General features: G+C 40.7%; 1 protein-coding gene across 1 annotated transcript in view; it reads right to left on the bottom strand.

Moving 5' to 3' along the window:
• The window catches only part of NEB (nebulin), a 214,789-nt gene that overhangs the window by 85,624 nt on the left and 102,175 nt on the right, over nucleotides 1-26,990 (bottom strand). The window contains exons 84-107 of the mRNA XM_063116557.1: nucleotides 26,580-26,783; nucleotides 26,345-26,449; nucleotides 25,441-25,548; nucleotides 24,344-24,655; nucleotides 21,875-22,078; nucleotides 21,342-21,446; nucleotides 16,960-17,067; nucleotides 16,030-16,341; nucleotides 15,058-15,261; nucleotides 13,951-14,055; nucleotides 13,713-13,817; nucleotides 12,076-12,387; nucleotides 10,872-10,976; nucleotides 10,001-10,099; nucleotides 7,590-7,691; nucleotides 5,439-5,546; nucleotides 4,824-5,135; nucleotides 4,556-4,660; nucleotides 4,353-4,457; nucleotides 3,416-3,520; nucleotides 2,940-3,047; nucleotides 2,721-2,834; nucleotides 2,283-2,480; nucleotides 567-671 (exon numbers count right to left, since the gene is read on the bottom strand). Coding sequence (XP_062972627.1) covers nucleotides 567-671; nucleotides 2,283-2,480; nucleotides 2,721-2,834; nucleotides 2,940-3,047; nucleotides 3,416-3,520; nucleotides 4,353-4,457; nucleotides 4,556-4,660; nucleotides 4,824-5,135; nucleotides 5,439-5,546; nucleotides 7,590-7,691; nucleotides 10,001-10,099; nucleotides 10,872-10,976; nucleotides 12,076-12,387; nucleotides 13,713-13,817; nucleotides 13,951-14,055; nucleotides 15,058-15,261; nucleotides 16,030-16,341; nucleotides 16,960-17,067; nucleotides 21,342-21,446; nucleotides 21,875-22,078; nucleotides 24,344-24,655; nucleotides 25,441-25,548; nucleotides 26,345-26,449; nucleotides 26,580-26,783 — 3,750 coding nt within the window. The remainder of the gene's footprint in view (nucleotides 1-566; nucleotides 672-2,282; nucleotides 2,481-2,720; nucleotides 2,835-2,939; nucleotides 3,048-3,415; nucleotides 3,521-4,352; nucleotides 4,458-4,555; nucleotides 4,661-4,823; nucleotides 5,136-5,438; nucleotides 5,547-7,589; nucleotides 7,692-10,000; nucleotides 10,100-10,871; nucleotides 10,977-12,075; nucleotides 12,388-13,712; nucleotides 13,818-13,950; nucleotides 14,056-15,057; nucleotides 15,262-16,029; nucleotides 16,342-16,959; nucleotides 17,068-21,341; nucleotides 21,447-21,874; nucleotides 22,079-24,343; nucleotides 24,656-25,440; nucleotides 25,549-26,344; nucleotides 26,450-26,579; nucleotides 26,784-26,990) is intronic.

Raw genomic sequence — 26,990 nt, 5'->3', positions numbered from 1 at the left:
TATGTAACCCCTTAAACAGCCATCCCCACACAGATGCCCTCCAGATGTGTCACACTGCAAGTCCCAGCATTTGGGACAAATTGGTTGGCCTGATGGAGCTGAAACCCAAAACATCTGGAGGTTGGAGACGATTGTCTCAGCATATTGATGTTTAAAAGGTTAGTTAATGCACCTAACACTTTCACTAAAGCTTACACATTCCTTTTAGGACTAATGGTTAAAGTATAGAGGGTTGTACAGTTCCCTGGAAAAGGAGAGGGCCATGGTCATATTTCAATCCATTTATGTCTGCATTTATTCACAAAAGTGTAGTAGTAAGAAATCCTAACATTCCTAAGGAGCTGTCTTATATTGAGTCAGGTCATCAAATTTAGTACTGCCTACCCTGACTGACAGCAGTTCTTCCTTTTTCCTAAACATGCTACGTGATATTCCTTAGTGCTTCTATGAATGTGATAGAGTAAACCCCTGAATTGATCAAATAAAGGAGACTTCTGGAGAAATAGTTCCCACTTCTGCTCTGGCATTCATAATAGGATCAATTCATACTGGAATAATTTGCTTACTTGACTCTGAAGATCATAAGACTTCTTAGCATGCAGGATTTGGGGGGTGTCCCACACATAGCACCCAATTCCCTTCAGCCATGTTAAGTCATCCTTGTATATAACCTGCAGGTAAGAGGGGAGATACAAAAAAAATGCAGTAAACACCAATTTCCCTTCTTTTCTCTCATAGGCCTTAGCTAGACCTAAGGATTATCCCAGGCAAATGGAGGGGTCGTCCCTGCCTGCTCCCGGGATCTCCTGTGTGTCATTTGCATGCACAGGGATGATCCCGGGATATAGGCCTGGTCTAGCCATGGCCATAGATCACTCTGCTATCTCCAATCATGCTAAAGTTTAGGTCCAATGCAAATGTTACAAGAAGAGGAGAAAGCAGAAGCATGAGAGAGAGAGAGAGAGAGAGAGAGAGAGAGAGAGAGAGAGAGAGAGAGAGAGAGAGAGAGATTTCTGCATCCTGCAAAGCAGGAGCGTGACTACCATTTCCACATACAAAAGAAAAATATTTATTTAGAACTATGGGGTATTTAAGGCATGTTAGGACACTATCCTATGCATGTCCTACAACTCCCCATCTACAATTTTGGAACCAACTGGCTGCAGAATGCAGACAGTTATAGGAACTTTTTTCTATCTAAACATCCATAGGATTGCACTCTGGCACACTATTTTAGTAATATAAGCTAGACAAATATGGTTATCCCCACTAACATAAGAAGAACCCTTCTTCCATTCATTAGATGGTGAGCTCCTACTTAGGCTGTTTTACTCTAGCCATTCCAGAAGCATATTGACGATAGACTATTATCATTCTAAGTGAAATTCTTTATTTCTTTAGTGATCTTGTTATATTACTATATATGATATTCTTCTTTTTCGTTGCCTTTATTTTTAAAATCTTTATTTCAAAATAAAACTAAATTTCACGTCAAACAAACAAACAGAGCCCCTCTGGATCACACCAAGGGCCCATCCATTCCACTAGCTACACTCTGGGAAGCCAACAAGCAGGGCATGAATGAATTAAACGATGTCCCTTTAATGTCTCCCCACCCACCCCAGCAATTGGTATTTAATGGCATACTGCTCCTGAATGAGGAGGTTGTGTTTAGCCATCATGGATAATAGCGTCTGATAAGACTAATCCTCAATTAATATGTTTATAATACAGAGAGAGAGAGCGCTTTTCAGCACAAAGCTGCTAATCGCTATAGCTACTTTCAGTTTTGTCAGAGAACTGAGATCTAAGCTCTAAACAAAGAGCTTTTCCTTTTCTGATACATAACCTCTAGGTGGTGCTGTGCTATAGCAGAATAGAGCAAATAAACAAGTAGTTCTTTTGCTTTCAAAAATAATAACTCATTATTAATAATAACTCAAATAATAGCTCTAAACTCCCCACCCCAATAAGGTGCTCTTTAAAAACAGAAGTGAAAACTGGAGGATCGTGACACTGTCTAAAGAACTTATAAACAACCATGAGTAAGGAATCACAAGTGCACAATAAATGCCTCATATAGAAAATCTCATATAGAGTGACTAGCCAAATACTGTCTAATGAGAATCCATGGATGCAGCAAGATCTGAACTAGAAACATCCTGATTCACAGCTGCATGATGCTAACCTAGTGGATAATGCAAAAGAATGAGTCACTCAGGCATTTGCTTTTGCTACACATGAAGCAGTTCTTAATGATCAAGAAAAAAACTGTTACCTACATCACTTAGAATTTCCTGGGCTCTTCTAGCCAGAATAACATCATGTTCTTCAGGTGAACAGTTCCACTGGTGCAGGTAAGTTCGGTATTCAAGATCGCTGAGGATATATTGGCATTTCTTAGCCAGCACATGATTTATCATGTCACTTGGGATATGAATGTCGGCCTTGGTGTCCTCATAATTCTTCCTGTAGGCCAACTAGAAATAAGGATATTAAGGTGGAAAATATGATTAGGCATGATTCCTTTTTTCACATTGTAACTACTATAATGATCATGACTCAAGGAAGAACCACTCTTGAAGAAGAAGGAGGAGGAGAAGGAGAAGGAGAAGGAGAAGGAGAAGGAGAAGGAGAAGGAGAAGGAGAAGGAGAAGGAGAAGGAGTAGTAGTAGTAGTAGTAGTAGTAGTAATAGTAGTAGTAGTAGTAATCTCCTTACCGCACTCCTTATTTTTTGGAAAGCAAGAGAATGGACAACACTTGGGAAGTCATTTATGTGTTTCCCAGCCAGGTAATGGCCCTTCAGCTTCTCATATACGTCTTTATATTTAAGCTGTAAAGTACAAACATGGGATATATTAGGTAAGAGAAACAACACTTCCACAAACAAACAGAGGAATAATAATGAGCGATAGAAAGCAAGCAAGTCCACACTAACCTGACTGTTAATATAATCGGCATGTTTCGCACCAACGATGGGAATGTAGTCCGGAGGCAGAGTGTACCCAATGGCCTTTCCTGATTCCCATGAATCCTTGTACAGGATCTAGATGGCAAAATGTGCATGTTGGATAAAAACGACCTGGACATTTTTGCTTTTTTTAAACAAATGTAATCATTTGTAAAAACAAACAAAGAAAAATCAATCAATCTGAACAGAAGAATACATCTGATGATAGATGGGTTTGCAGTCCCCCTGAAGGACCAAGTGTGCAGTTTGGATGCACTCCTTCTAGACCTGGCACTAACTGGGGAAGAGGAGGCAGTCTATGGTCATAGTTAGGGCACAGAAGGCTATTGCCAAAGAAGTATGGGTCACAAACTTAACAAAAAGTTGGGTTTATTTCTAGTAACACAAAGAGGACTTGACTTTTTACAATTGTCTGTTATGATCTAGAATAGTCAGAAACTTACATCACTGTAGAGTTTAGCCATATCTCTAGAATGACTCAGGGCTGGAGTGTCATCAGAACCAATGTAGTGGCCTTTTTCAAGGTTAAAGGTTTCTTTGTATTTCAGCTAAAGAGAAAAATGAAACACAGCATTAATAACTTAGACGTCGCATTTTGCTGTATTTGACACTTACTGATTTCCTTCTTCAAGTCATTTCATCTAGTGGTAACTGAGTTGGATCCAGATTAAGGTGCTTGGAACTGGGCTGGCAGGAAAGGAGTTCCCCCTTTCCTTCCCATCTCAGCCCTCCCTGCTCCCTGAAAATGCTGCACAGAAGATCAGGGGGTCTTGCTGGATGGGGTGAGATGTGGTGGGGATGGTGAGGCCCCAAAAATCAGGCGGACACACTTTTTTGTGAGTGGAGCCTCTCCATTCATAGAAGGCAGATCCTGGATCCAACCCAAAATATACATATAAATACAGGAGAAAACCTATGTTAGCAACTGAATGACACTATATGGAAAACTATATTGCAGAGGTGGGCCGCTGCAGAAAATAATAATAAAATAAATGAAATGAAATGACAAATAAATAAAATAAATGGCATCCAGAATGGCTATGAAGCACCAAGTAGGTTAAAATTAGCTTGTTTTCAAGTTAATTTTGACCCTTTCAGCGTTCCATGGTAGCATCAAAAGGGTAAAAAACGTGGCCGAATTGAATGACATCTATATATGAAATATTGGTGGGGGGGGGAGTTCACAAAAAACAACATTGCATTTCAGAATATTTTTATGTTTTCTTGAGCACTAATCAACATTTGATCTATACAAATATCGTCATGTTTCTAGGTAGACTGCTCAATCCACAGAGCTACTGCTATATTTTCTAGAAAATATAGCAGTAGCATCAAAATAATCTCTTTTTACTCAATTATTCTGTTTTGAAATATACTTACATCACTCTGAATGATTGAGTGTTCCTTTGCCAAAACAATATCCGGAGGATCTTCCACAGGCGTGAAGTTGGCAAAATTATCCAGAGCTTCTTTTGTGTAGAGTCTCTATAGACAGACATGAAAAAAGACCATAAATACCATTTATGGGAAGTGAATAGGATGCTGCTATGAATGGGTGTGGGGGAAAGGGGGGATTCGTTTACCTTGTTTATCAAATCCTGAGCCTTCTTTACTTTCCGATGCTCCACTGAATCTAAAGGAATCCAACCACAACCACGGATCCATTCCAGATCAGATCTATAAATATTCTATATATAAAAAAAAACAATGGAGAGGATTATTTATACCTATATAGACAAAATGACAAAGCTGAGCCTTGATTTCCTTTTCCAAATTATACCTCCTAGGTATACTCATATTTAACTCTTAAAATGAGATATATTTGTGCAATGAAATAGCATAATCACTTACATCGCTTTGGAGGTCATATGCTTTCCTTGCCTGGATGCAGTCATTCTGGTCAGGGTGACATGTCCATTCATGAAGGTAATGTCGATATGGAATTTCGCTGACAACATGTTGGCAGTCTTTGGCTGCAATGACAGACAGTATATCTGGAGGTATGTGGATTTTGGACTTGGTTTTGTGATATCCCTCTTTATACAGTCTGTCATTCTGGATTTTGCCAGCATGCTCAAACCACACCAGTTTGGGGTCTTCTCTCATATTGTTGACTCCAACGTAGTGGCCTCTTTGCTTGATATAATCTGCCTTGTACTTCAGCTGAAAGTGGAAAACACAGATACTTTAAATGTCAGCATTACATCTTTTCTGGTTCTAACCCAAGTCTTACTGAAATAGGCTATTTTATGGCCGTATATTGTTTATGGCCATATATTGTTTTTATTTACTTGCTGGGCCTCCCATTCTGGGAATATTAAGCAAACTGTGAGGGAGAAATGCATACTTAAAAAGATGATGGGACACCAAAATGAGGAATCTGAACCCCTATCCAGGCTCAGAAGGTTTTGGTCACTTTAAACGTGACCAAAATCGGTATGATTTTCAAAAATGAAGAGATTTTACCTCACTTTGGACATCGTTTGAATGCTTGGTATGGCGGAAAGGCACGCTATCAGGAGGCAAAAGATAACCAGTGGCTTTCTGTTTCTCCCAGTTATCCTTGTACAGATGCTGAAATAGAGAATTAGCATGGGGAGTTAGCATCTGTCTGAATCATTATAATTGCCACTGCTTCCATTTTAAAAAATATTAAAGCCATAATTTTACAAACACTTAACACACTGTTTCTCCAGCCCCTTAATCATTTTAGTTGCTCTTTTCTGCACTTTTTCCCGCTCTCTAATATCCTTTTTTAGGTGTGGTGACCAGAACTGGACACAGTATTCTAAGTGTGGTTCCTCATAGGGCACTCTAAGTGTCCTATGAGGAAAAGTTGAAGGAACTTTGTATGTTTAGCCTGGAGAAAAGACAACTAGGAAAGAGAAGGCCAGGAAAACCACTGAGCCTGCAGAGCCACTGACAGAGCAGTAATATTAGGCTAAATGGTGGAGGCAGTTTCATACAGTCAATTTAAATATATATGTGGGCAGACCTTTTCTTGGATGAAAGGCCAGATAGAAACATAATAAATAAGTGCCGTAAATACTATTAGCAATCTCAGTTCTTCGAGTACCCATCCAAATGTAGCCAAAATGGCACCACCCACATTCAAAAGGGAGGTAACGTCAAAGTTGGGGGAACCCTGAGATTTGCAAAAGTACAACACAACTAAAACCCTTAGGGGAAAAAATACGCCAAGTGTGTGTGGGAAATAGTCCCCAAAACAGTCCAATGAAAACCGAGCATGCTCAAACAAGCGCAGAATGCTGGCTGTTTGCGGGGGGGGGGGGGGGGGTGTTTACAGAAAACTGCAATGAGATAGGGAATGGAATGGAATGGAAAGGCTAGAATTCTGAATAGGAAGAATCCAAAATAGACCAATGAGGACTGAGCATGTTCAGTGGCCACAGAATACTGGCTGGCTGTTGGGAGTGGGGGAATAGAAAACCAGGGGTAGGGGAATGAAATTGATATGCCCTGGGGCTTGTCTATATGATCTATATACCCCATCATGGCTGCACAGTGGCACTGCATTGTTCATATGACGCAGCCGCCAACTCGCAGCCGCATCACACTATTCCCCAAGAAACTGCGCTTTTTCGATGTGTCGCTTTATTGCGACTTTTTGCATTCCTCCGATATCACCACAGTTGTTTGTTCATCTGTCAGTAGTGGCTTCAGTTCAGATTAAGAAAATGGTTGTACAGGTATTACCCAGAGGACCTTCTCTTCTGCTGCTCTGAGACTGGAACGGCCTGCTGGAAGAGATTCATCAACTTAACAGTCTTTTAGCATTTAAGAAAGCTATAAAGACTGGTCTCTTCCAGTAGGCCTATACAGTGGAATTTTAGGATGCTTTTAGGATGTTTTAACAATGTATACTATGTATTTAATCAGTATTTATGTATTTTATATTTGCTGTTGTTCCTCACCTCGATCCAGACAGAGAGGCGAGTAAGAAATAATAATAATAATAATAATAATAATAATAATAATAATAATAGCAGCAGCAGCAGCAGCAGCAGCAGCAGCAGCAGCAGCAGCAGCTAGGGGCTGATCCCAGTGCAGGGTAGGCTCAGGAATGCAGGGCAGAGGACGGGCTTGAGAAGCCTAGTAATGGCCACTATGGTGATATTAAAGTCTAGGGAACGAAAGTAAGGGCAGTTATGTTGTCTAATGCTTAAATTCAATGAACCGTAGCAGTGCAGATTTCAAAATTGTGCAGAATTGCCAGAAAACAACAAAAATGTTTTTGCTGTTTTCAGTCTCTTAATATTTGCTGCCCATTCCTGCTGCCAGACAACAGTGCAGTGGTTTTTCCTGGCTGGATAGTCCCACTTACTCCTGCAATGTAAACTTATTGATGCACCAATGCACACCCCCTGGGGAAAAAACATGGCTGGCTGGAACAACAAGCAGAAACACCCCACTGTGCAAAATTTTGTTGCAGGTCCCACTCATCTATCTATATCTACATCCCTGTTTGCCTTCCTTGAATCTAGTTCGGCACTGCTCCTTGCATCCCATCATAACTCATATTTAATGACTTCTGCCAAGCTATAAAACTAACCCAAACTCCCTGCTCTCTGTTGTTTCAGCAAGGAAAGTACATACATGATTAAGAATCCTGGCTGCTTCTTTAGCTGCTTCCAGCTGTGGCGTCTGTGTTAGTGTATAATTTGTCTTGATGTTATTCCATTCCTGGTGGTATTTAATCTGAAAAAGGAAATGCATACTGAGTAAATATATTGTAGATTGGCAAATTTTATACATGCATAAACTAGACTTGCTCAATAAATCTGATTATAATTTTTAAGGCTTTAATTGGCACCCATTTGTGCTTCAGTTTGTCATTGAGGAAAGTGTGAGTAAGCAGTACACAGAAATATCTCCTGGGCTTCAGAAACATGGTAAACCTAGACTAAACACAACCAACAGAATATGTTTTTTTTTTTAAGCCTTCTTGCAAAAGTGAGAAAGACAGAATAGCAATTTCCATATTTGAAAACAAAGGTCGTAAGAAGATAAGAACAGCCTGGCTGGATCAGACTTAAGGATCATCTAGTTCAGCATTTTGTCTCCAAGATGAACCAGTTAGACGCTGTGACTCTTTAAACTTACTCCTGCAAAGACTTGCTTAGAGATTTACTTAGAACTAGAATGATTTATAAAAAAGTTAATGGCAAGCACTTTTATTCAGGATGTATATAAGACATCACTTCTTCACATTCAGAAATGCTTTACGTGCTTTTCTTTGGGCAAATTCATCAACAACAACAGAGAAATCAAGCAACTTTGCCCAGTGGGACTCAGAGAAGGCCCCCTCAAAAACATAGGCCCATGCCAACTGGCCCCTCTGCCCAGCCCTGCTTCTAATAGATATCTTAATGGAAAGGAAACAGAAAGGTTTCTGTCCTGCCACTAAGATAAATAAAAACAAGACATAATATACTAAGATGGGTAAGCTGACAAGTTGGAAACTCATTTTTAGGGCTTCCTACCCATTCAGTACTTCAGACCATTCTAATATCTCACATAACAACATGGCTGCTAAGAACCACTACTGGTCCAGCACATGGGGCAATATCCAACCAGAAAGCATGGAATTACCATCTCAGCAATTGTGGCGCTGGTAGATATTGGGACAATTTTCCATATTACAATCTGGGTGATAATGATGTGTATTTCTCTGTCATGTCAGATAAATGTTTTCTCCTTTTATTCTGCTGTGCAAATGTGAATATGGAGGACTCGGCCTCCGAGCAGGAAGCTGAAGCAGATGTCACTCAGCACCCTCCCGGCTTCCCAATTCTGGCTTCTCCCAAATTCCAGCCACATCTTCACTTCACAGCAGTCTAGCTTGACTTGGGGCTTGTCTATATGGCTTGTTTACTCTGACCTAAATGCGCATATTGATGTTTTAGGTTACATGACGCAGCCATTCATTCGCCATTGCTCCAGGTTTTAACCGTGATAATGCACATCTTTGCATTCGCGATTTACCCCAACTTTTAGATCATGTCCGAGTTTGCACCACATTATAGTTATGTGTCTTTGGAGGAGTTAAATCAGATTTTGACATATGGGTGGAGCTTTGAGGGTAGGACAACGTGATTGGCTGATTTCCTACCAATCGGCTGCCTCGTTCGTTCGTGCCGATTTTAGTCTCTTTGCGGAGCTCCGCAGAGGAAGCTTCTTAAAACAAATTTATTTATGTATTTGTATATTTAGTGCATTTCTTTACCACCCAATATCCAAAGCTCTCTGGGCAGTTCACAAAAAGAAAGGGGGAAATGGGCAGCCAGACGAAGGAGACGTGTTCTGCTGTCTCGTTCCTTTCCCTCCGTAGCCTTGTTCCTTTCCTTGTGCTGCGTCTTTCCTTTCTCCCTCCCCCACTCCTGGTTTGTCTGTTCTATGAATTTGCAGAACTCCACATATAAAATGTATAGCTTCTCTCCTCTCTCCTCTGTAGCTTGCTAAATGCGCTAACGCGCACGTGTGCATTTATAACTCACTATAAAAATAAATAAATTCAGGAAATAAATCCCTGTTGCTGCTGCAGTGTGATGCTCTTTACCTACATTCAAATCCATGAAAATTCAGGTTTATATTTAATGAGGAGCAATCCCATTGTCATATAGATGGGGGCCTGTTTGCAACATCATGTACACATGCTAAAGAGCTAAATCTAATTTTGCTTTTGTCAAGGAATTCCTGATGCCAGAAGCCAATGAGAGTAAACTCTCAACACCTCTGTACTCAAAAATTATTGCATTGATTAGGTGAGATAAGTGTCATATATATATATATATATATATATATATATATATATATATATATATGTATGTATATGTATGTATATATTCTTCTTTCTTAGTTCATAGAGCTGCCTACGCAGTTCCTATGGTCTGGTTAATTTGTGAAAATCCACAGTATATTGCTTCACTCTTCAAAGACGGATTTTTGTTTTTGCATGTGCACAAGCTGTTTCTTTTAACTGGATCAAAATAAAAGTCAATACTTACATCACTTAATATTTCCGCTCCTTGTTTGGCTGAGATGTAATCAACCCTATCAGCCACTGGGGTAAATGGCTGACTGTCAACTTTTGTACGATACTGTCTCTGTAAAAGAAGAAAAGAACAAAGGAAGGAGGTCACACAATTAATCACAACAGCAATTAGTGTAACAAAAGAAAGAGAGTGCTGAGGGGAAAATATTCAGAGGCCGAGACTGTCTCCCTGTCAAAACACTTTTAGCTTTCCCTATATCTTCCCTCCTGTTCAGACAATGCTGAGTAAGCAACTACCACTGATGAGTTGGGATCTCTGGTCTGATAATGAGGACCTAGCTTCACAATCCTTTAAAAATAATAATAATCTGGCTTTAAATGAACCTGGATGAATGGCTGAGCTCTGAGGGATCGCTTCGTCAGACAAAACCTGAGTGGAGAAAGTTTGCTCTCTTAATTTTGGGGGGCTGTTTTTGGTACTACAAAATGAGAACTAGTGACAAGGGGAGAGGGGAATCTTGCATCAGAAAACAGCTGCATCAAGGACAAGGCATAGTAAAAGGAAATATTTGATAAATACATTGGTCAGTATCCAATGTTTCCTGTGCACTAGTGGGCCAACCATTAGTGCTAGAAGCTAACATCAGAAACAAATGAAACTCTGGTTTCCAGAATGGGACAGAGCTTGGAGGAGGAAGCTCGACTAACCTGTTCTGATGAGGAAACAAACAGTTTCGCTTTTTTGAAATGCTGCTTTCTGCTGTGTGAGTGGTTGATCCCACTTGCACAACAGATTGAGCGAGAGTGCAGCATCAGTATTGGATACTGCCCAATTCCCTATATGAAACAAAAAGTATCTTCAAGGGTGCTAATTTAATTATTACCTCACTCAAAATATCCTGAGCGTGCTTGACATGGTTGACAGAGATGGAGTCAGTTGGCATCCAGCCAATTCCACGGAGCCATTCCAGGTCAGATTTATAAATGGCCTGTATAGACAGAAAACATTTATTTTTCAAAAAAGGGCACATATTAATTATAGTAGGCAAAATGCCCAACTCAGTTCATTGTAGAGCCAACAGTAATAATCCACCAAATACCACGACAGAGTAAGGAAACCAAGAGACAAAAGATGTAATGAAAGATGTATTGTTAACTAACTTTATTATTAACTAGCAAATGGACCCGGCCTCACATGGGTGGAAATAATCCTTATGTTGATACCGTAAAAGCTGCGAGCAAACTTACACAGCTGTCAGAATTGGAAACATTGTGCCTGTCCACACTTGGGGGAAGGGTGCCCCACAGATGCACCCACCTAGGGTCCCCTTATTATGCATGCCAGGTTTCAGGTGTCTAAGAACTTCTCAACATATATGAGAAATCTTTGCAGCCATGCCTCCACAGTCTTTCCACTTTTATGACACATTCCTTATATGCTAACATGTGATTTTGAATTAAAACTCCCCTTCTCAGAAAGGCTCCATTGTGCTTATTGAGACAGCACCATCTAATGGTGGGATTATAGTGCAATGCTGACCTTACACACGAGGGAGATTCCACAATGTCCCAGCAATAAAGTTAAATACCACATTATTTCCAATCTTTTTAAAGGTGAGATTACTGGGGGATAGTGTGGGAGATGTCCTGGATGTTGACAACATTGTGTAATGGACCCACAAACTTTCATGAGTGGCCAATCATGAGTGTGCAATGAATTGCTCATGTAGAGAAACTCTACGTTTCATGGTCTTTTTGCTGTGGTGGTGATAGTTGGATCAACGGACAGATACATCCTCTTTTATTATTATAGATTAAGTAATTTTTCCAACTAAGATTGTAGTGCCTGAGTTTGCTTTCCTTTCCCCCCTCCTCCTCCTCCCTCCCAATCCCCTTTCCTTTTGTGTCATGTCTTTTAGATTGTAAGCCTGTGGGCAGGGACTGTCAAGAAAGACTTTTGTAAGCCGCCGTGAGGGCCTTTTTTGGCTGAATGGCGGCATAAAAATACTTAAATAAATAAATAAATAAATAAATAAATAATTGTAATGAAACAATGAAAGATGTATTATTAATGAACTTTCTACTCACATCACTCTGTAGCTCGTAGGCTTTCTTGGCTTGGATGACATCATTCTGGTCAGGCAGACATATCCATTCGTGCAGGTAGCGACGGTAATCAATATCACTAACCAGCTTCTGACACTTCTTGGCCAACAAGATGGACAGCATGTCCACTGGGCTGTTGAACTTGGTCTTAAACTTCTCAAAATGTTTCTTGTACTCCCTTTCACTCTGCAGTTTGGCCACATGAATAGCCAAGACCATCTTGGGATCATCATAGATGTCCCGGCATCCCACATGGTGTCCCAGTTGCCTGCGGTAGCCTTCTTTGTACTTGTACTGATAAGAGAAACATACGAAAGTAATCTCTTCTTTAAATCAAATATGTAAGGCTACAATTTTATTTACATTATAAAGGAATACAAAATTCAAATTTGAATTTGAGGTACCTCAAAGTACAGAAAGATTTGCAAGTGATGCTATGAAAGTATAGATGCCATCCTACGTATGTTTAGATGTAAATAAATCCCCCACCCAGCCATGCACTTCACAAATCTTTCAGTTCACAAATCTGGAATTCCAGATTGTTGTCTGTTGCGAATGCTTGACATTTTCTTTAAACCCTTTGCTTGCTTTTTATTGATAAACCAAACACAGATTTCTTGGCTTCAGTGAAGGGCATAATAAATAACTTAGAACCAACTCCTCTCCTATTCACATTTAAATATGCCAAATGGCAGCACTTCTGGCCTGATTTAGACAATGTAACTGTGGTCAATAAGACATGCATGCCAATTGCAAGCAGGCTCATTTCCCTAATTACTCTTTCCTAATTACCCAGTTCTCAGGTTGTTATGACATCCGAAGTTGATGGGGATGGATTGTTGGTGAGGATGGACCTCCCAGAACCCATGGCCTGTTGTAGAGTTGTGAGATAGTTTGTTAATCATCCCAACAAGCCATCCTCACAGGGTTTGGACAACATGAAAAGCTGCCAGGGGACTGGCACCCATTGGCACTGCAACCCACCATGACATAAATGAATGAATGAGGGCTTCAGTCATCATGCAAACCATGCCACTCTTCATTTTCTTAATTCTCAAAATTGCATCCCCAGAACTTAATTAAATAACTATATACAATCCTATGAATCCAATAGAAGTAAATTCTATTGAGTTCAGTGACATTTACTCCAAAGTGTATTTAGGATTGAAACTTTAGACTACAGACTTATGCACACTTACCTGGGAGTAAGCCCCATTGAACGATGGCATTTACCTAAGCCCCATTGAAAAATGGGGCTTACCTCTGAGTAAGCATGCAAAGGACTGTGCTGATAATCTAACAATTCAGTATATGCCTGTAATTTTGTATTTAGAACATCTGACTTGTTATTATCTGACATTTTCTCGACCAAACAAGATAACAAGCATTGATGCTGAGAGGTAGAACTTGATATTCTTCTTTAGAAAGATTCTTCAGGATGGTGGACATTTAATTTGCAACATATGCACGGCCTACAGCATCCTTTTATTTTGCCTTGAATTCGGAGTTTTGTTATAAGGTGTTTTCTGTGTCCTACATTTTAATTCCATTGAGGTGAATGCAAAAAGTCTACAGATGATGAAATACCAAACACTGCAAAATTCTATTTGCATACTTACATCACTGGCAATTTCTCTTGAGGCTTTGGCTGTCTTGATCGGGACTGCATCTACTCTCAAATCAATATATTTCTTCATGTCATCCCAAGCTTCACTGTAAAGTTTCTAAGAGAAAAACAAACACACAACACAACATAATATTATCAGGGTACTTTTCCAGCATATATCTATCTATCTATCTATCTATCTATCTATCTATCTATCTTGGCATCTTTCCATCTTGCAGAAATATACTTACTCTGCTCACATTGACAGCATTAGCCCTGGAAAGCATGATTTCAGGTGTGTCTGGCATTACGTGGATCATCGTTTTATCTTTATCCCAAGCTTCTCGGTATTTAGACTACAAAGAAAAATACAAAATCACCAGTAACTTCTTTTGCACATGTGCACATATACTTACTAAATCTTTCCGTCACTCCAAGAATATCTACTGACAATCTATTGAACTGATACAAATAGTAGCTTCATGTTACAAGCCCCCTTCCCGCCCAGCCAGAACAGCTTGGGCAGGGAGTGGCTTTTGCAGGTGGGAGGAAGCGGAAGAAAGAAGGCACATGCAAAGGCACATGTGTTATGTGCCACGTGGATGGGGCAGAGCCTATAAAGGCCAACCCCACCGAAGCTCAGCCTCTTTAGCTTTCCGGCTCCCACCCTCCCTCCCTCCCTTTAATTAGTATGGGATTAGCCAGTCGCTCCTTTTGGGTGTGTAGGGGGGTGAGTTGGAATTTCACCTGCCACAAATTTGCAGTTGTGTGCAGGTTTTTGCCTACTCCATACTAGAATTACAAATAGTGGAGGGTGAGTAAATAGGTGGACTAGATAGGATTGACAGGGGTGTGTGGGAATTTGCATAATATTACAATAGTAACAGTGAGCACTCTGGCACCTTTTGGTGATTGGCATATCTGGAGGACCTGCTCTTCAGGGGCTGTACAGCTCTCATGTCAGGATATGGTTTGCCTTTGGGGACCCTCCTGCCTCACCTATTCGGAGCTGTGCAGCACCAGATAGGGGTGACACAGGTCAGTTTCCTCACACTTTCAAAGTGTCTCATAAGAAAGGGGCCAGGTTTACCCAACTCCTGGCTTTGGAGAATGGCTCACCCATAATGGCAGGCTAGGTGCCTGAAGAAAGGATCTAATACATTCCCGCACTTTCACATGTAGATCCAGGGACTGGTAAAGTTCCCTTATTTAATTAAAGAGGCCCTAGTCTATCCCAATCTCTGGTATCTGTGTCTTAATTCCATGCTTCCTTCTCCACTCGCAAACAGACAGGAACGTTTGATGGTATGATTTGGCATAATAAATATATTTCCTGCTACTGGAAGGAGTTAACGTACGAGACTGAGTTGCTCCGCATTGGTTTTTGCAAGGAGGATGTCTGGTGTGTCAACGATGTTTGTGAATTTCAGGCGGTCAGCAGGTGTGCGATACATGTTGTCACTCAGAATTTCTTGGGCAAATTTCACCCTCTTCACTATCGGAGACTCATGTGGCATCCATCCAACCCCCCGGAGCCACTCCAGATCTGATTTATACACGGCCTATGAGAGATAATTTTAAAAAGGGTGAAGAGGGAGCTTCAATGCATCTCAAAAGAAATAATCTTTGTGATAAATAAAAGGAATGGGACTTCAAGGAAGTCACAGCTAATTTTAGTCAATTATTTCAATACACAATTATTTCACTAGCCTAGGTCAAAAACTAATACAAAATAGATTTTCATCAAGCTAGATAAACAATTAAGAAGTTATCAGATGCTCACCTATCCCTAATGTCATTTCACATCTGCATTAATTGCAGATGTGAAGTGACATTACGTTTTCTGAAATGGGCAAAAACTTAAATCCATGCTTGCTATGAAAAATGTGTAGAGCTATCATATAAACATCTACTGAGGAAATTCAGAAGTCTCACTGAATTCAATGGAGCTTATTCCACGTTAATAGAATTGGTTACAGAATTGTGCCTTTAGAGAGACTGCACCGCAATTAACTATTGAATAATTAGAAATTGGTGTGAGACACATTAGAAAATCCAAGGATGTTACATCACTTTTGTCTGCATGACATGTTTGGACATTCTAAAAAATTCTCAGAATCAGTGTTCCAGTACTGCCTATCAGGATACTCCTGATCAAATTCTGTGTAGATTCCCTGCTAAGAGTAATGCTCATGAGTGGTGGGGGGAACCCCAGATGTAATCATAGAAATAAAGAGAGAACTCAACTTCAGGTCTCTTGATCACAGTGTCTCTTATACCATACCAACAATGAATTTATGTGTAACCTTGCAAAAAGTAGGTATACTCACATCACTCTGCAGCTCATATGCCTTCCTTGCCTGGATTACATCATTCTGGTCTGGCAGACAAGACCACTGGTGCAAATGATGGCGATAGTCAACTTCGCTTACTAACGCCTGCCCTTGCTTGGCAGCTTGGATGGCCACCATGTCCACTGGGATGGTGATCTTGGCTTTTGAGTTGTGGTAGGCCTGCTTGTACAACCGGTCATTTTGCATCTTCAACACTTTGGCAGCCCAGGAAAGTTTAGGATCCGCCTTTACTGTAGGGCATCCAATATAGTGGCCTTTCTGTTTCTCGTGTGTTTCTTTGTACTTGTACTGAGTGGGAAAGCAGGAAAATCAGAAGGGTAAACAATTAAAAGAATTACAAGCAGAAAAATGAGTAGTTGTTCTCTGTGTTCCAAGTTTGGAGGTATTCAATCTTTAGGGAAGTAAATCATCAAGACACTTCAATAATATTATACTAATATCAACCTGTGAGCATTATACATCCTGAGCCTAAATAGTAGGATATGTCTTTAAGGGAGACTTGGAAGCTATGCAAGACGGTGCTCTGATGTCATAACTTTATAGAAAATGTTGCTTCAATGAAACCTTTGTGTGTATATATATATATAGCAGTGCAAAGCATTCGATTTAATCAATGCAATGTTCTGAGTGCATAAGCGATCATCATTTACAGCACCATGTGACTCAAGTCTTCCCACAATAATCGTTTTAGCATTTCAAACTCTTTGACTTTTATGTCCTTTGAAAGATCAAACTTTTAAAATCATACATTTAAAACAATGGGCAGAATAGTGCTTGTGTATAGCAGCTTGTGAATGGCTGAATAAATTGGGTTTTGAAAGTGGGTTATATCTGGCCACAATCGTGCCTTCTACAGTCATGACTTGGAAAGATAGAGCCATTTCAAACGTAAACAAGAGATTGTACCTCACTCGCGATGTCTCTGGAAGCTTTTGCATGCTTAATTGAAATGGCATCCCCTCTTATGTCGTAACCTTTTGCCTTGGCCTCATCCCAGGCTCCAGTGTAATGTTTCTGCAATCAAAATAAATGCACAATTTTCAATGTGGTCATAAAATACATTCATCAATTACCAGTGTAATCCTATGCAGGTTTACTTTGCAGTAAGTCCCATTGTGCCCAAGGGGGCTTAATGAGGGGTAAGTGTAAATAGGATTGCAGGCGAAAAATTAGAAGGTCCTGTAGTGCATAAACTGCATAAACATAGCTTATATGCACACATGTGCAGCTTATATGGCTGACTTTACAACTTACTAGGGGCCTGGATGAGAAAGGAAGTGGGGAAGGGATATGAATGAGTCTTAAAAGAGCCAGCAAAAGATTTAAGTAGAACTGGTAATAACAGAGCTAGGTAAACAGGACTATAAAGCTTAAAAAGAGTAAACTATTGCACTGGGATGCAAGCACCACCTTTAGAAGTTCAGCCTCTTGCAAATCACATTTGAATTACCAGGGCATGCAAGCCTACCATCAGAGTTTAGAAAGATCTATAGCAATGATCTTCTCCAGACTCCTGGCTCCCATCTTTATGTTGTCACTTTGAACTGCACATATACTTTCAGCCAGATTGGTGGTGGTGGAGGAGGCCAACTTGCTGCTATATCCCCCTAAATCAGAGGTGGGAACTGCAGGAAGTCCAGGGGCCATTTTTGCCTCCTGGACCCACCCCTCATGGGCTGCCCGACAGACATAGCACAGTTCATGGGACACCTTGATATTTTTTTTTCAGGTGTTCAATTTTGCTGCTGAAATTTGGCAGCAAACTGATCTGTAGCATTCAGTAGCAATAAGGTGAAATGTAAGATGTTTACAAGCTAAATTTGGCCCTTTTAGGGTTAAAATTAGGGGTGTGCACGGACCCCCCGCTCCGCTTCACTTGCAGATCCGCCATTTTTCGGAGCGGGTCGCTCCGCCCCGCCCCCGCTCCGCCCACTTCCGCTCCGCTCCGCTCGGAGCTCCGGATCCGGATCCGGAGCTCCGTTTTTGCCCCCCCATAGGGTTGCATTGAAAGCTAAAAAAGTAAACAACTTTTTTTCCGTTGAAGTTAGAAACCTCACGTTTGGCACCATGACACCTCATGGGCGTATACACACACACGCCAAGTTTCAAGGCAATCCCATCATCCCCTGATTTTTGGCGAATTTTTGAAAATCGGGCACCCCACACACAACATCCCTGCGAGGTGGGCAGGGGAGGAGGGAGGGAAGGCAGGCAGGCATGCAGCTGGCATTTCTGGGGGCATAAGGAAGGGAGCCAAGGATAAGCCAGTAATGCATAGAAAATGGAATAAATCAATCAATAAACAAAGGAGGGGTGGAATTAAAAGCAGCAGTGTTGCTCAATAAACAGCAAGAAGAATTAAAAAAAAAAGGCTATATCTGTCTTTTACCAGCAATAGGGGGACGTGCCCGGGGGAGGGGGAAGTAGCTGCCAGTTCAAGACAGCCACCAACAGCTCTGAGAAGAAGTAAAACGCTCACTTCAACTCATAACAGGCATTGCTCCACCACTGAAAAGTGACCATTCACTTCAACTCATGATAGGCATTGCTCCACCGTTTTACTCTCTTTGGAAGGCTCTATGGCCTTCCAGTGCAGGAGAGAGTGGGGGCACGTCCACGATGAGATGCCCTAGGGGAGCTCATCCCCTTGCACCACATCGATTCAGTTGTTCACCAAGGTTAGGGTGGGGAGCAGTGCTGTGTTTTCTATCTCTTATTCTTGGCTTAGTATATGATTTCAGGTTGTGTTTGTGCATTTGGTGGGGCTACTGTGTTAAAAAACACGGGGAAAAGCCCGTTCAGATGAAGAAAGAGAAGTTTCCCAGAATCCCAAGTTACCTGTTTTGCCTATGCCCTCCTCCAACTTTGGGATCATCATGACCGGGAGCTGACTCTGCCCCTCAGCCCTTTGAAAAAGGTATTTTTCCCGCCGATTTTTAAAAAACTTCTAGCCCGCGACCCGTACGATGCAGAAAGTTGAGAGTGGTCTCAAAATGACCCCCATCCACGACTCTCTGTGCACAAGAATTTTCAGAACGATAGCTTAAACCCCCCCCCAGTTATCCCCGATTCTTTCCCTCAATGCAATCCTATGGGCGAAAAGCCGAAACGGAGCCCCGCGGTTGACCCTATTTTTAAAAAACTTCTAGCCCGCGACCCGTACGATGCAGAAAGTTGAGAGTGGTCTCAAAATGACCCCCATCCATGACTCTCTGTGCACAAGAATTTTCAGAACGATAGCTTAAACCCCCCCCCAGTTATCCCCGATTCTTTCCCTCAATGCAATCCTATGGGCGAAAAGCCGAAACGCAGTTTGAGCCCCGCGGTTGACCCGATTTTTAAAAAAATATTGCACGTGAACCACAGCACGCAGAGAGGTGAGAGTGGTCTCAAAATGACCCCCATCCACGACTCTCTGTGCACAAGAATTTCCAGAACGATAGCTTCAAAAACAACGTAGTTATGCGCGATTATTTGCCGCAATGCAATCCTATGGCGAAATGTTTTCAAGATGGCGACCGGAGCGCTCCGCCTGAACTCGGAGCTCCGAAAAATGGTCGCTTCTCTTCGCCTTGCTTCTAGGGGGTCCGCGGTCCGCTCCTACTCCGCCTCTGGGTAAGGCGGAGCAGGCCAATCCGCTACTGCTTCTACGCTCCTAATCGGAGCGGAGCACATCCCTAGTTAAAATACTTAAATCCAGGCCTGCTGTGAAAAATAGCATTAAAAGCACCATTTCCCCACCCCCCACAAAAAAATCTCTTATGCCAAATTCAGCAGTGTGTGTGTGTGTGTGTGTGTGTGAGAGAGAGAGAGAGAGAGAGAGAGAGGAATACCAGATGGTGCACTAAAGGTGGACCACGTGTTACCTATTCCTGTCCTAACAGGAGCTCATCCTTCTCTCTCTGATCTCATGATGGTTCAAAAGCCAAAAAGCCTAGTTAACAGTGTGGATTTATTATCTAAGTATACTACTTTATTTGAACAGAAAAATATGAAAGTAGAATCAGCATTATTCATGAAGTTGGATTTACATGTAAGTTTGACAAGAATAGAGACTTACTGCAGAATTGCTTTTTCTCAGGAAAAAGGTAGAAGGGAGCTCTCCTTAAACAGCTATTGAAACGACACTAAAATATCCTGCCCTATTATGTCAGTGATGATTTCTTGGCCTACCTTAAATGGTGAAATGAATTCTTATATTTCTAAGATGTATTATATTAGTGAATTGGGTTTGGATCTTGGTGGCCTTTTATTTATTATTTATTTATTTTAAACCTTTTTATCCTGCCCTATATCATTAAGATCTCAGGGTGGCGTGCAGAACTTTTTTACACCTTTCTTATTTTATGTTTGTGTTAAAGCTCTATGATGTTTTGTGCAGTTGTTTGTAAACTGACCTGGCATGGTATTTTGAAAAGTAAATAATCAATATTACATATATACAGTGTAATTCGTGTGTTTCTGCAACTCCCATACATTTAAAGGCAAGACTATGTCACCATGGATTGTGCCCATAGTCATCCCCATGATGTGTACATCATTTTTAATGTATATTTAATACAAATTTCATTCACACAAATACCGTATACATACCTGCTTTGAGAACTATGGTTGGCTATACATTTGCTAAATAAATAAAGACAAATTTAACTATACTAGTTTATTATTATTATTTTAAAAAAATGCTTGTCCAGTTGTCAATGTAAATAATCAAGTCATCAAAGCGTTTCATTGTTGTTATATAAAGTACAAATTTGTGAGCACAGTCTTAAAGCTCCATCACACTGGGGGTTAACATGTTCCCTACCTTCACTTCTTCCTCAGTTACTTCCTCTTTTGAAAAGAGGAAGTACAGAATGAGCACGAGGCCCACTGAGTCTGCTGCTCTAATGGCGCTGCTTCTCCTGCACACAGCAGGAGAGAGCAGCGATTCCGAGTTTAAAAAAACATCGGACTTAATGAGGGTTTTTTTTTTTGTCACACAAGAAAGGCCAGAAGGGGCTCAGGAGGCAGATGATGTCACGTGAGGGACCTGAGCAAACTCCGTGAGTACCCAGTAATGAGCGTGCAATAAAACACTCATGGGATGGAGCTTTTAGTCGCTTTGACTAAAAGCTCCATCCCATGAGTGTTTTATTGCACGCTCATTACTTTTGAGCGTGCAATAAAACTGTTCTTTTAATACTTTTCAGTTTTAGAGAACAGATGGAGCTGAGGCACTCAAACAGGTATGTATATATCAATACGTTCAATACATCCATGCACATATCTTTAATTAATTCTCTTACATTGCTTATATTCTGAGCGTTAAACTTGGACAGCAGCATGTCAGGGGTGTCAGCTGGAATATTGATCTGAGTCTTGTCTCTATCCCAGGCTTCACGATACAGAGGCTAAGGAAGAAGCAAAAGGCAAATTATTCTATTGCATTATAAACATTTATTTATTTATTTACATTTATATACCGCCCCACAGCCGAAGCTCTCTGGGCGGTTTACAACATTTAAAAATAGTAAACATTAAAAGTATACAATTTAAAAACACACACACACACACATAAAAAACAGTATAAAAACAACAGTATCCATTTAAAAACAACAATTGTGGGGTCCATTAAAAACAAACTTAACGTTGTTAAATGCTGTTAAAATGCTGTTAAAAATGCCTGGGAGAAGAGAAAAGTCTTGACCTGGCGCTGAAAAGATAACAATGTTGGCGCCAGGCGAGCCTCATCGGGGGCTCTCTTGTTTTCCAATGACACAACCCATATCTGACCGATACCTCAATACCACTTCACTTCACAATAAGTCTCATTACTTACTTCACTGATCTGTTGGGCATTGATCTTAGCCAGGACGACTGGTGGCGGGTCAGCAATGCTGGTAAATTTCAGGGATTCTGGAGGTTGCTTATACAACCTGTCATTCACAAGCTCTTGAGCTCTTTTCACATGGAGGACTCCCAGAGAGCCATCGGGCATCCAGCCAATGCCACGCAGCCATTCCAGGTCTGATTTGTACACATTCTGCAAAGGAAACCATTAGGCTATTAACAATATGGCTGGAGAGATTTCCTTCAACCTGTGAAGAAGAACGCCACTGCCTTTCGGTTCACGTGTAATTAATCCTTGCTGTGCTCTTGACACAGAGTCACTCAACCACCATGGCTGGTGTGTTGCAGGATTAGGGGCAAATTGCTTTCCACGTCACTTGTGAGGTTATTGGATGAATGGGTTTCTCTATATCCCCCTTGTTAGTAGCATACTGCAGAACAGCAACAGTGCTGGCCCAGAACAATTCCCGATAACTCCAGCTCTGACAAGCCAGTCAGGGAAGAAATATTCCTAGTCCAACATCTAGCTCAAATGATTTACAATGCGTGTTTTACACATAAATGTACCCATGAACAGAAAGCAAAAGGACAATTCATAAGTACAGTGGACCTCTTGACGTTTCTAAGCACAGGGCCTCTCTGCCCAGGGAAAGAGGGAGCTGTGCAGCTGCCACCAGTGCATGATTCAGCATTTAACATACTTCCACAAGCGCAGCTTTTAAAGCAAATCTTTAGTGGTGTCTGCACATGACCAGCAACACATGCAGGTCTGAAACCATCGTGAATGATCGAATAGGGCAGGGTAACCTCCAGCCTGAGGGGCCAATTTGGCCCACAGAAGTTCCCAATCTCACCTACAGAGTCTTCTTCCCCTCTCCCTCCCCCTACCCCAACCCTCTTGTGCAGTCAGGAGGCTTGGGCAGAAAGTTGGGGAAAGGAATCACCAGCCACTGTCCAGAGATAGCAACAAGATTCCCCCTTCCAGTGGGCAAATTTCACCCTCTTTCCCTCTGGTAGATTCATTTGGCATCCATGCAATTCCCCCGGAGCCACTCCAGATCTGACTTATACACAGCCTATGAGAGACAATGTCAGAGTGGCAGAACAAGGAGCTTCCATGCAACTGAACAGAAATATTCTGTGCGGTAAATAAAATGAATGGGACTTCAAGGTACTGGTGACAAATTTTAATTAATTATTTCAATGGGATATAAGCACTATTAACTTTAAATTGTCTGAGCCAAAAACTAATTCAAAATAGATTTTCAAACTCAATAAACAAATTAAGAAGTAATCAGATATTCTCCTACATCTAATGCCATTTCACATCTGCATTAACAACAGATGTGAAACGGCATTAAGGTTCTTGAAATGAGCAGAATACTTAAATCCAGGCCTGCTGTGAAAAATGTACAGCACTATCCCATTTATGTCTATTGAGGCCTTTTCTACATGAGGCTCTAATCTGCTGCATCTGCTTTTAGTTTTCTTGCAGAACTGAGATCCAAGCACTACACAAGGAGCATTTACTTTCCTGATTTTCCACTACATAACCTCTAGATGGCACTGTGGTATAGCAGGATAGTGCAAATACCCAAGTGGTAACAGCATTTTCCCTGCTCAAAAAAACCCAAAACCCACCTTCACCAAAAGTGCTGTTTACCAACAAAAGTGAAACTAGAGGGCCATTACATAATCTAAAGAATCCATAAACAATTACTAGTAGGGAATGTCAAATGTACAATAAATGCATTTTGTAGAAACCCCTAGAATGATTACATTCCAATAAGCTACTGATTAATTAGCTACTGGTCTGAGACATGTTAGAAAGACCAAGTAATCCCTTTTGTCTCCACGACACAATAGACAGTCAATCGGATTTAAGCACTACTAACTTTCACTAGGCTAAACCAAAATTAATACGAAATAGATTTTCATCAAGCTAGATAAACGAATTAAGATGTTATCAGAGGCTCTCCTAACTCTAATGATAATTCACATCTGCGTAAATTGCAGATGTGAAATAGCATTACATTTTCTGAAATGGGCAAAAAACTTCAATCCATGCTTGGTATGAAAAATGTGCAGAGCTATCCTTTCCACATCTACTGTGTAGATTCAGAAGTCCCATTGAATTCAATGTAGCTTATTCCAAATTAGTACAATTGGGTATAGAATCGCTCTTGTCTGCATGACATGTTTGGACACCCTAAAACATTCTCAGAATCAGTGTTCCAGTACTGCCTCTCAAAGTACTCCTGATCAAATTTTATGTAGATTTCCCTGCTAGGACTAATGATCATGAGTGAAAAAATAATAATCCAGATGTGATGAAGGAAACAAATAGAGTATTTATAGATGAGAATCTTGTAAAACTGTCGATCCCTATGTCTATTTTGTCTTACACCATACCGACAATGAGTTTATGTGTAACCTTGCAAAATGTAGGTATACTCACATCACTCTGTAGCTCATATGCCTTCCTTGCCTGGATTACATCATTCTGGTCTGGCAGACAAGACCACTGGTGCAAATGATGGCGATAGTCAACTTCGCTTACTAACGCCTGCCCTTGCTTGGCTGCTTGGATGGCCACCATTTCCACTGGGATGGTGATCTTGGCTTTTGAGTTGTGGTAGGCCTGCTTGTACAACCGGTCATTTTGCATCTTCAACACTTTGGCAGCCCAGGAAAGTTTAGGATCCGCCTTTACTGTAGGGCATCCAATATAGTGGCCTTTCTGTTTCTCGTGTGTTTCTTTGTACTTGTACTGAGTGGGAAAGCAGGAAAATCAGAAGGGTAAACAATTAAAACAATTACAAGTAGAAAATGTGTAGCTGTTCTCAGTGTTCCAGGTTTTGGGGAACTCAATTTTTAGGGAGGTAAATCAATACTCTTCAATTGGATCATTATTTTATAAATTATTATATTATAAAAATACTAAACTGTGATCGCTATACATCCATAGGATACATCTTTTAAAAATTGAGTACTATATCTCGTTGCAAACTCTCACAAGTTAGATTTTTTTCATTTCAAAGCAACAATTCATGGGCAGCAATCCACACTTTACCTGGGAGTATGCCCCACTGAACATGGTGGAGTTTACTTCCAAGTAAACATACATAGGAATGCTCTCAGATAATATTTTGAGCACATAATGCCTTCAATGTTACTTTAATGAAACCCTTTAACATCTCTCTCTCTCTCTCTCTCTCTCAGTACAAAGCAAGAGATTTAATAAATACCACTTTCTGAGTACATAAAAGACTATCATTTGCAGCACCATATGTCTCAAGGCTTCACACAGTAATCTCTTCGGCATTTCAAAATAAAGGAGTATATTAAACTATTTGACTCTAATATCCTCTGAAAGCTCAAACTTTTAAAGCCATACATTTAAAACAATGGGCAGAACAGAGCCTGCACACAGCAACATGTGTATGGCTGACTAAAGATGGTTCTGAGTCTGAGTTATATCTGGCCACAACCTTGCCATACACACCCATGACATGGAAAGATAGAGCCACTCCAAAACTAAAGCAGAGATGGTACCTCACTCGCGATGTCTCTGGAAGCTTTTGCGTGCTTGATTGAAATGGCATCCCCTCTTATGTCGTAACCTTTTGCCTTGGCTTCGTCCCAGGCTCCAGTGTAATGTTTCTGCAATCAAAATGAATGCACAATTTTCAATCCGATTGTAAAATACATACATGGTGAAAATAAAATACACACATGATGTTAAATAAATTTTAACTTGGTGTTTTAAATTTGTAATTTTGCACTGCTGCTCTTTTTATCTGGTTGAGCTTTTATATTGTATTTTATATTATGGTTTTATACTGTTGTTTTATACTTCAAATGGGTTTAATTTTTGTGAACCGACCAGAGAGCTCCAACTATTGGGTGGTATAGAATTGTAATAAATAAATAAATAAATAAACAAACAAACAAACAAACTATAGATATTCATCAATTACCAGTATGACCCTATGCATGTTTACTTTGCAATAGAAGTCCCATTGTGGCCAATGAGACTTACTGCTAGGTTAGTGTTCATAGGAGTGGTGCCTAAATGGAGAGAAGGAGAAGGGTCATGTAAGCTGTCATGGGTTCTTTGCAGGAGGAAAGAAAGGTGGGATGTAAATGTAATGAATAAAAAAATGAAAAAATAGCCAAATAAATAAATGGTGAAAACTGTGAATGCCCTGCAATGAATAATGGCTGCAGAACCAGTGTGTGTGTGTGTGTATCTTACATGACTGACTTTACAACTAACTTAGGGGCTAGATGAGAACAGAAGTGGGGAAAGGATATGAATCACTATTAACGGAGCTAGAGAAGAATTCAATTAGAATTGGTAATAATTGAGTTAGATAGGTCGAGGAAAACAAAGCTTTAAAAGACAAAGAAATTGCATTGGGATGCAAAAGCCACCTTCAGAGGTTCAGCTCCTTACATTGCTTATATTCTGAGCGTTAAACTTGGACAGCAGCATGTCAGGGGTGTCAGCTGGAATATTGATATGAATCTTGTCTCTATCCCAGGCTTCACGATACAGAGGCTAAGAAAGAAGCAAAAGGCAAATTATTCTATTGTATTACAAAAATTTCTCTTGTTTCCCAATGGCATACAACCCATATCTAACCTATACCACAATAATGCTTCACTTCATAATAAGTCTCGATACTTACTTCACTGATCTGTTGGGCATTGATCTTAGCCAGGACGACTGGTGGTGGGTCAGCAATGCTGGTAAATTTCAGTGAATCTGGAGGTTGCTTATACAACCTGTCATTTACAAGCTCTTGAGCTCTTTTCACATGGAGGACTCCCAGAGAGCCATCAGGCATCCAGCCAACGCCACGCAGCCATTCCAGGTCAGATTTGTACACATTCTGCAAAGGAAACCATTAGGTTATTAACAATATGGCTGGAGACATTTCTTCAAGCTACGAAGAAGAGTGTTGTTGCCTTTCTCCTCAAGCGTAACGGATCACTTCTCTGCTCTTGACACAAAGCCACTCAACCACCATAGAGCAGGACAAATCCCTTACTCTGTGAAGAGAGAGGCATGGAGAAAAGAAAAATGGGGTGGGGGAAGA

Source organism: Elgaria multicarinata, chromosome 2 (assembly GCF_023053635.1).
Source record: "Elgaria multicarinata webbii isolate HBS135686 ecotype San Diego chromosome 2, rElgMul1.1.pri, whole genome shotgun sequence".
NCBI lineage: Eukaryota > Metazoa > Chordata > Lepidosauria > Squamata > Anguidae > Elgaria > Elgaria multicarinata.
Note: the sequence above shows the minus strand (reverse complement) of the source record. Positions and strands in the feature narration are given on the sequence as shown.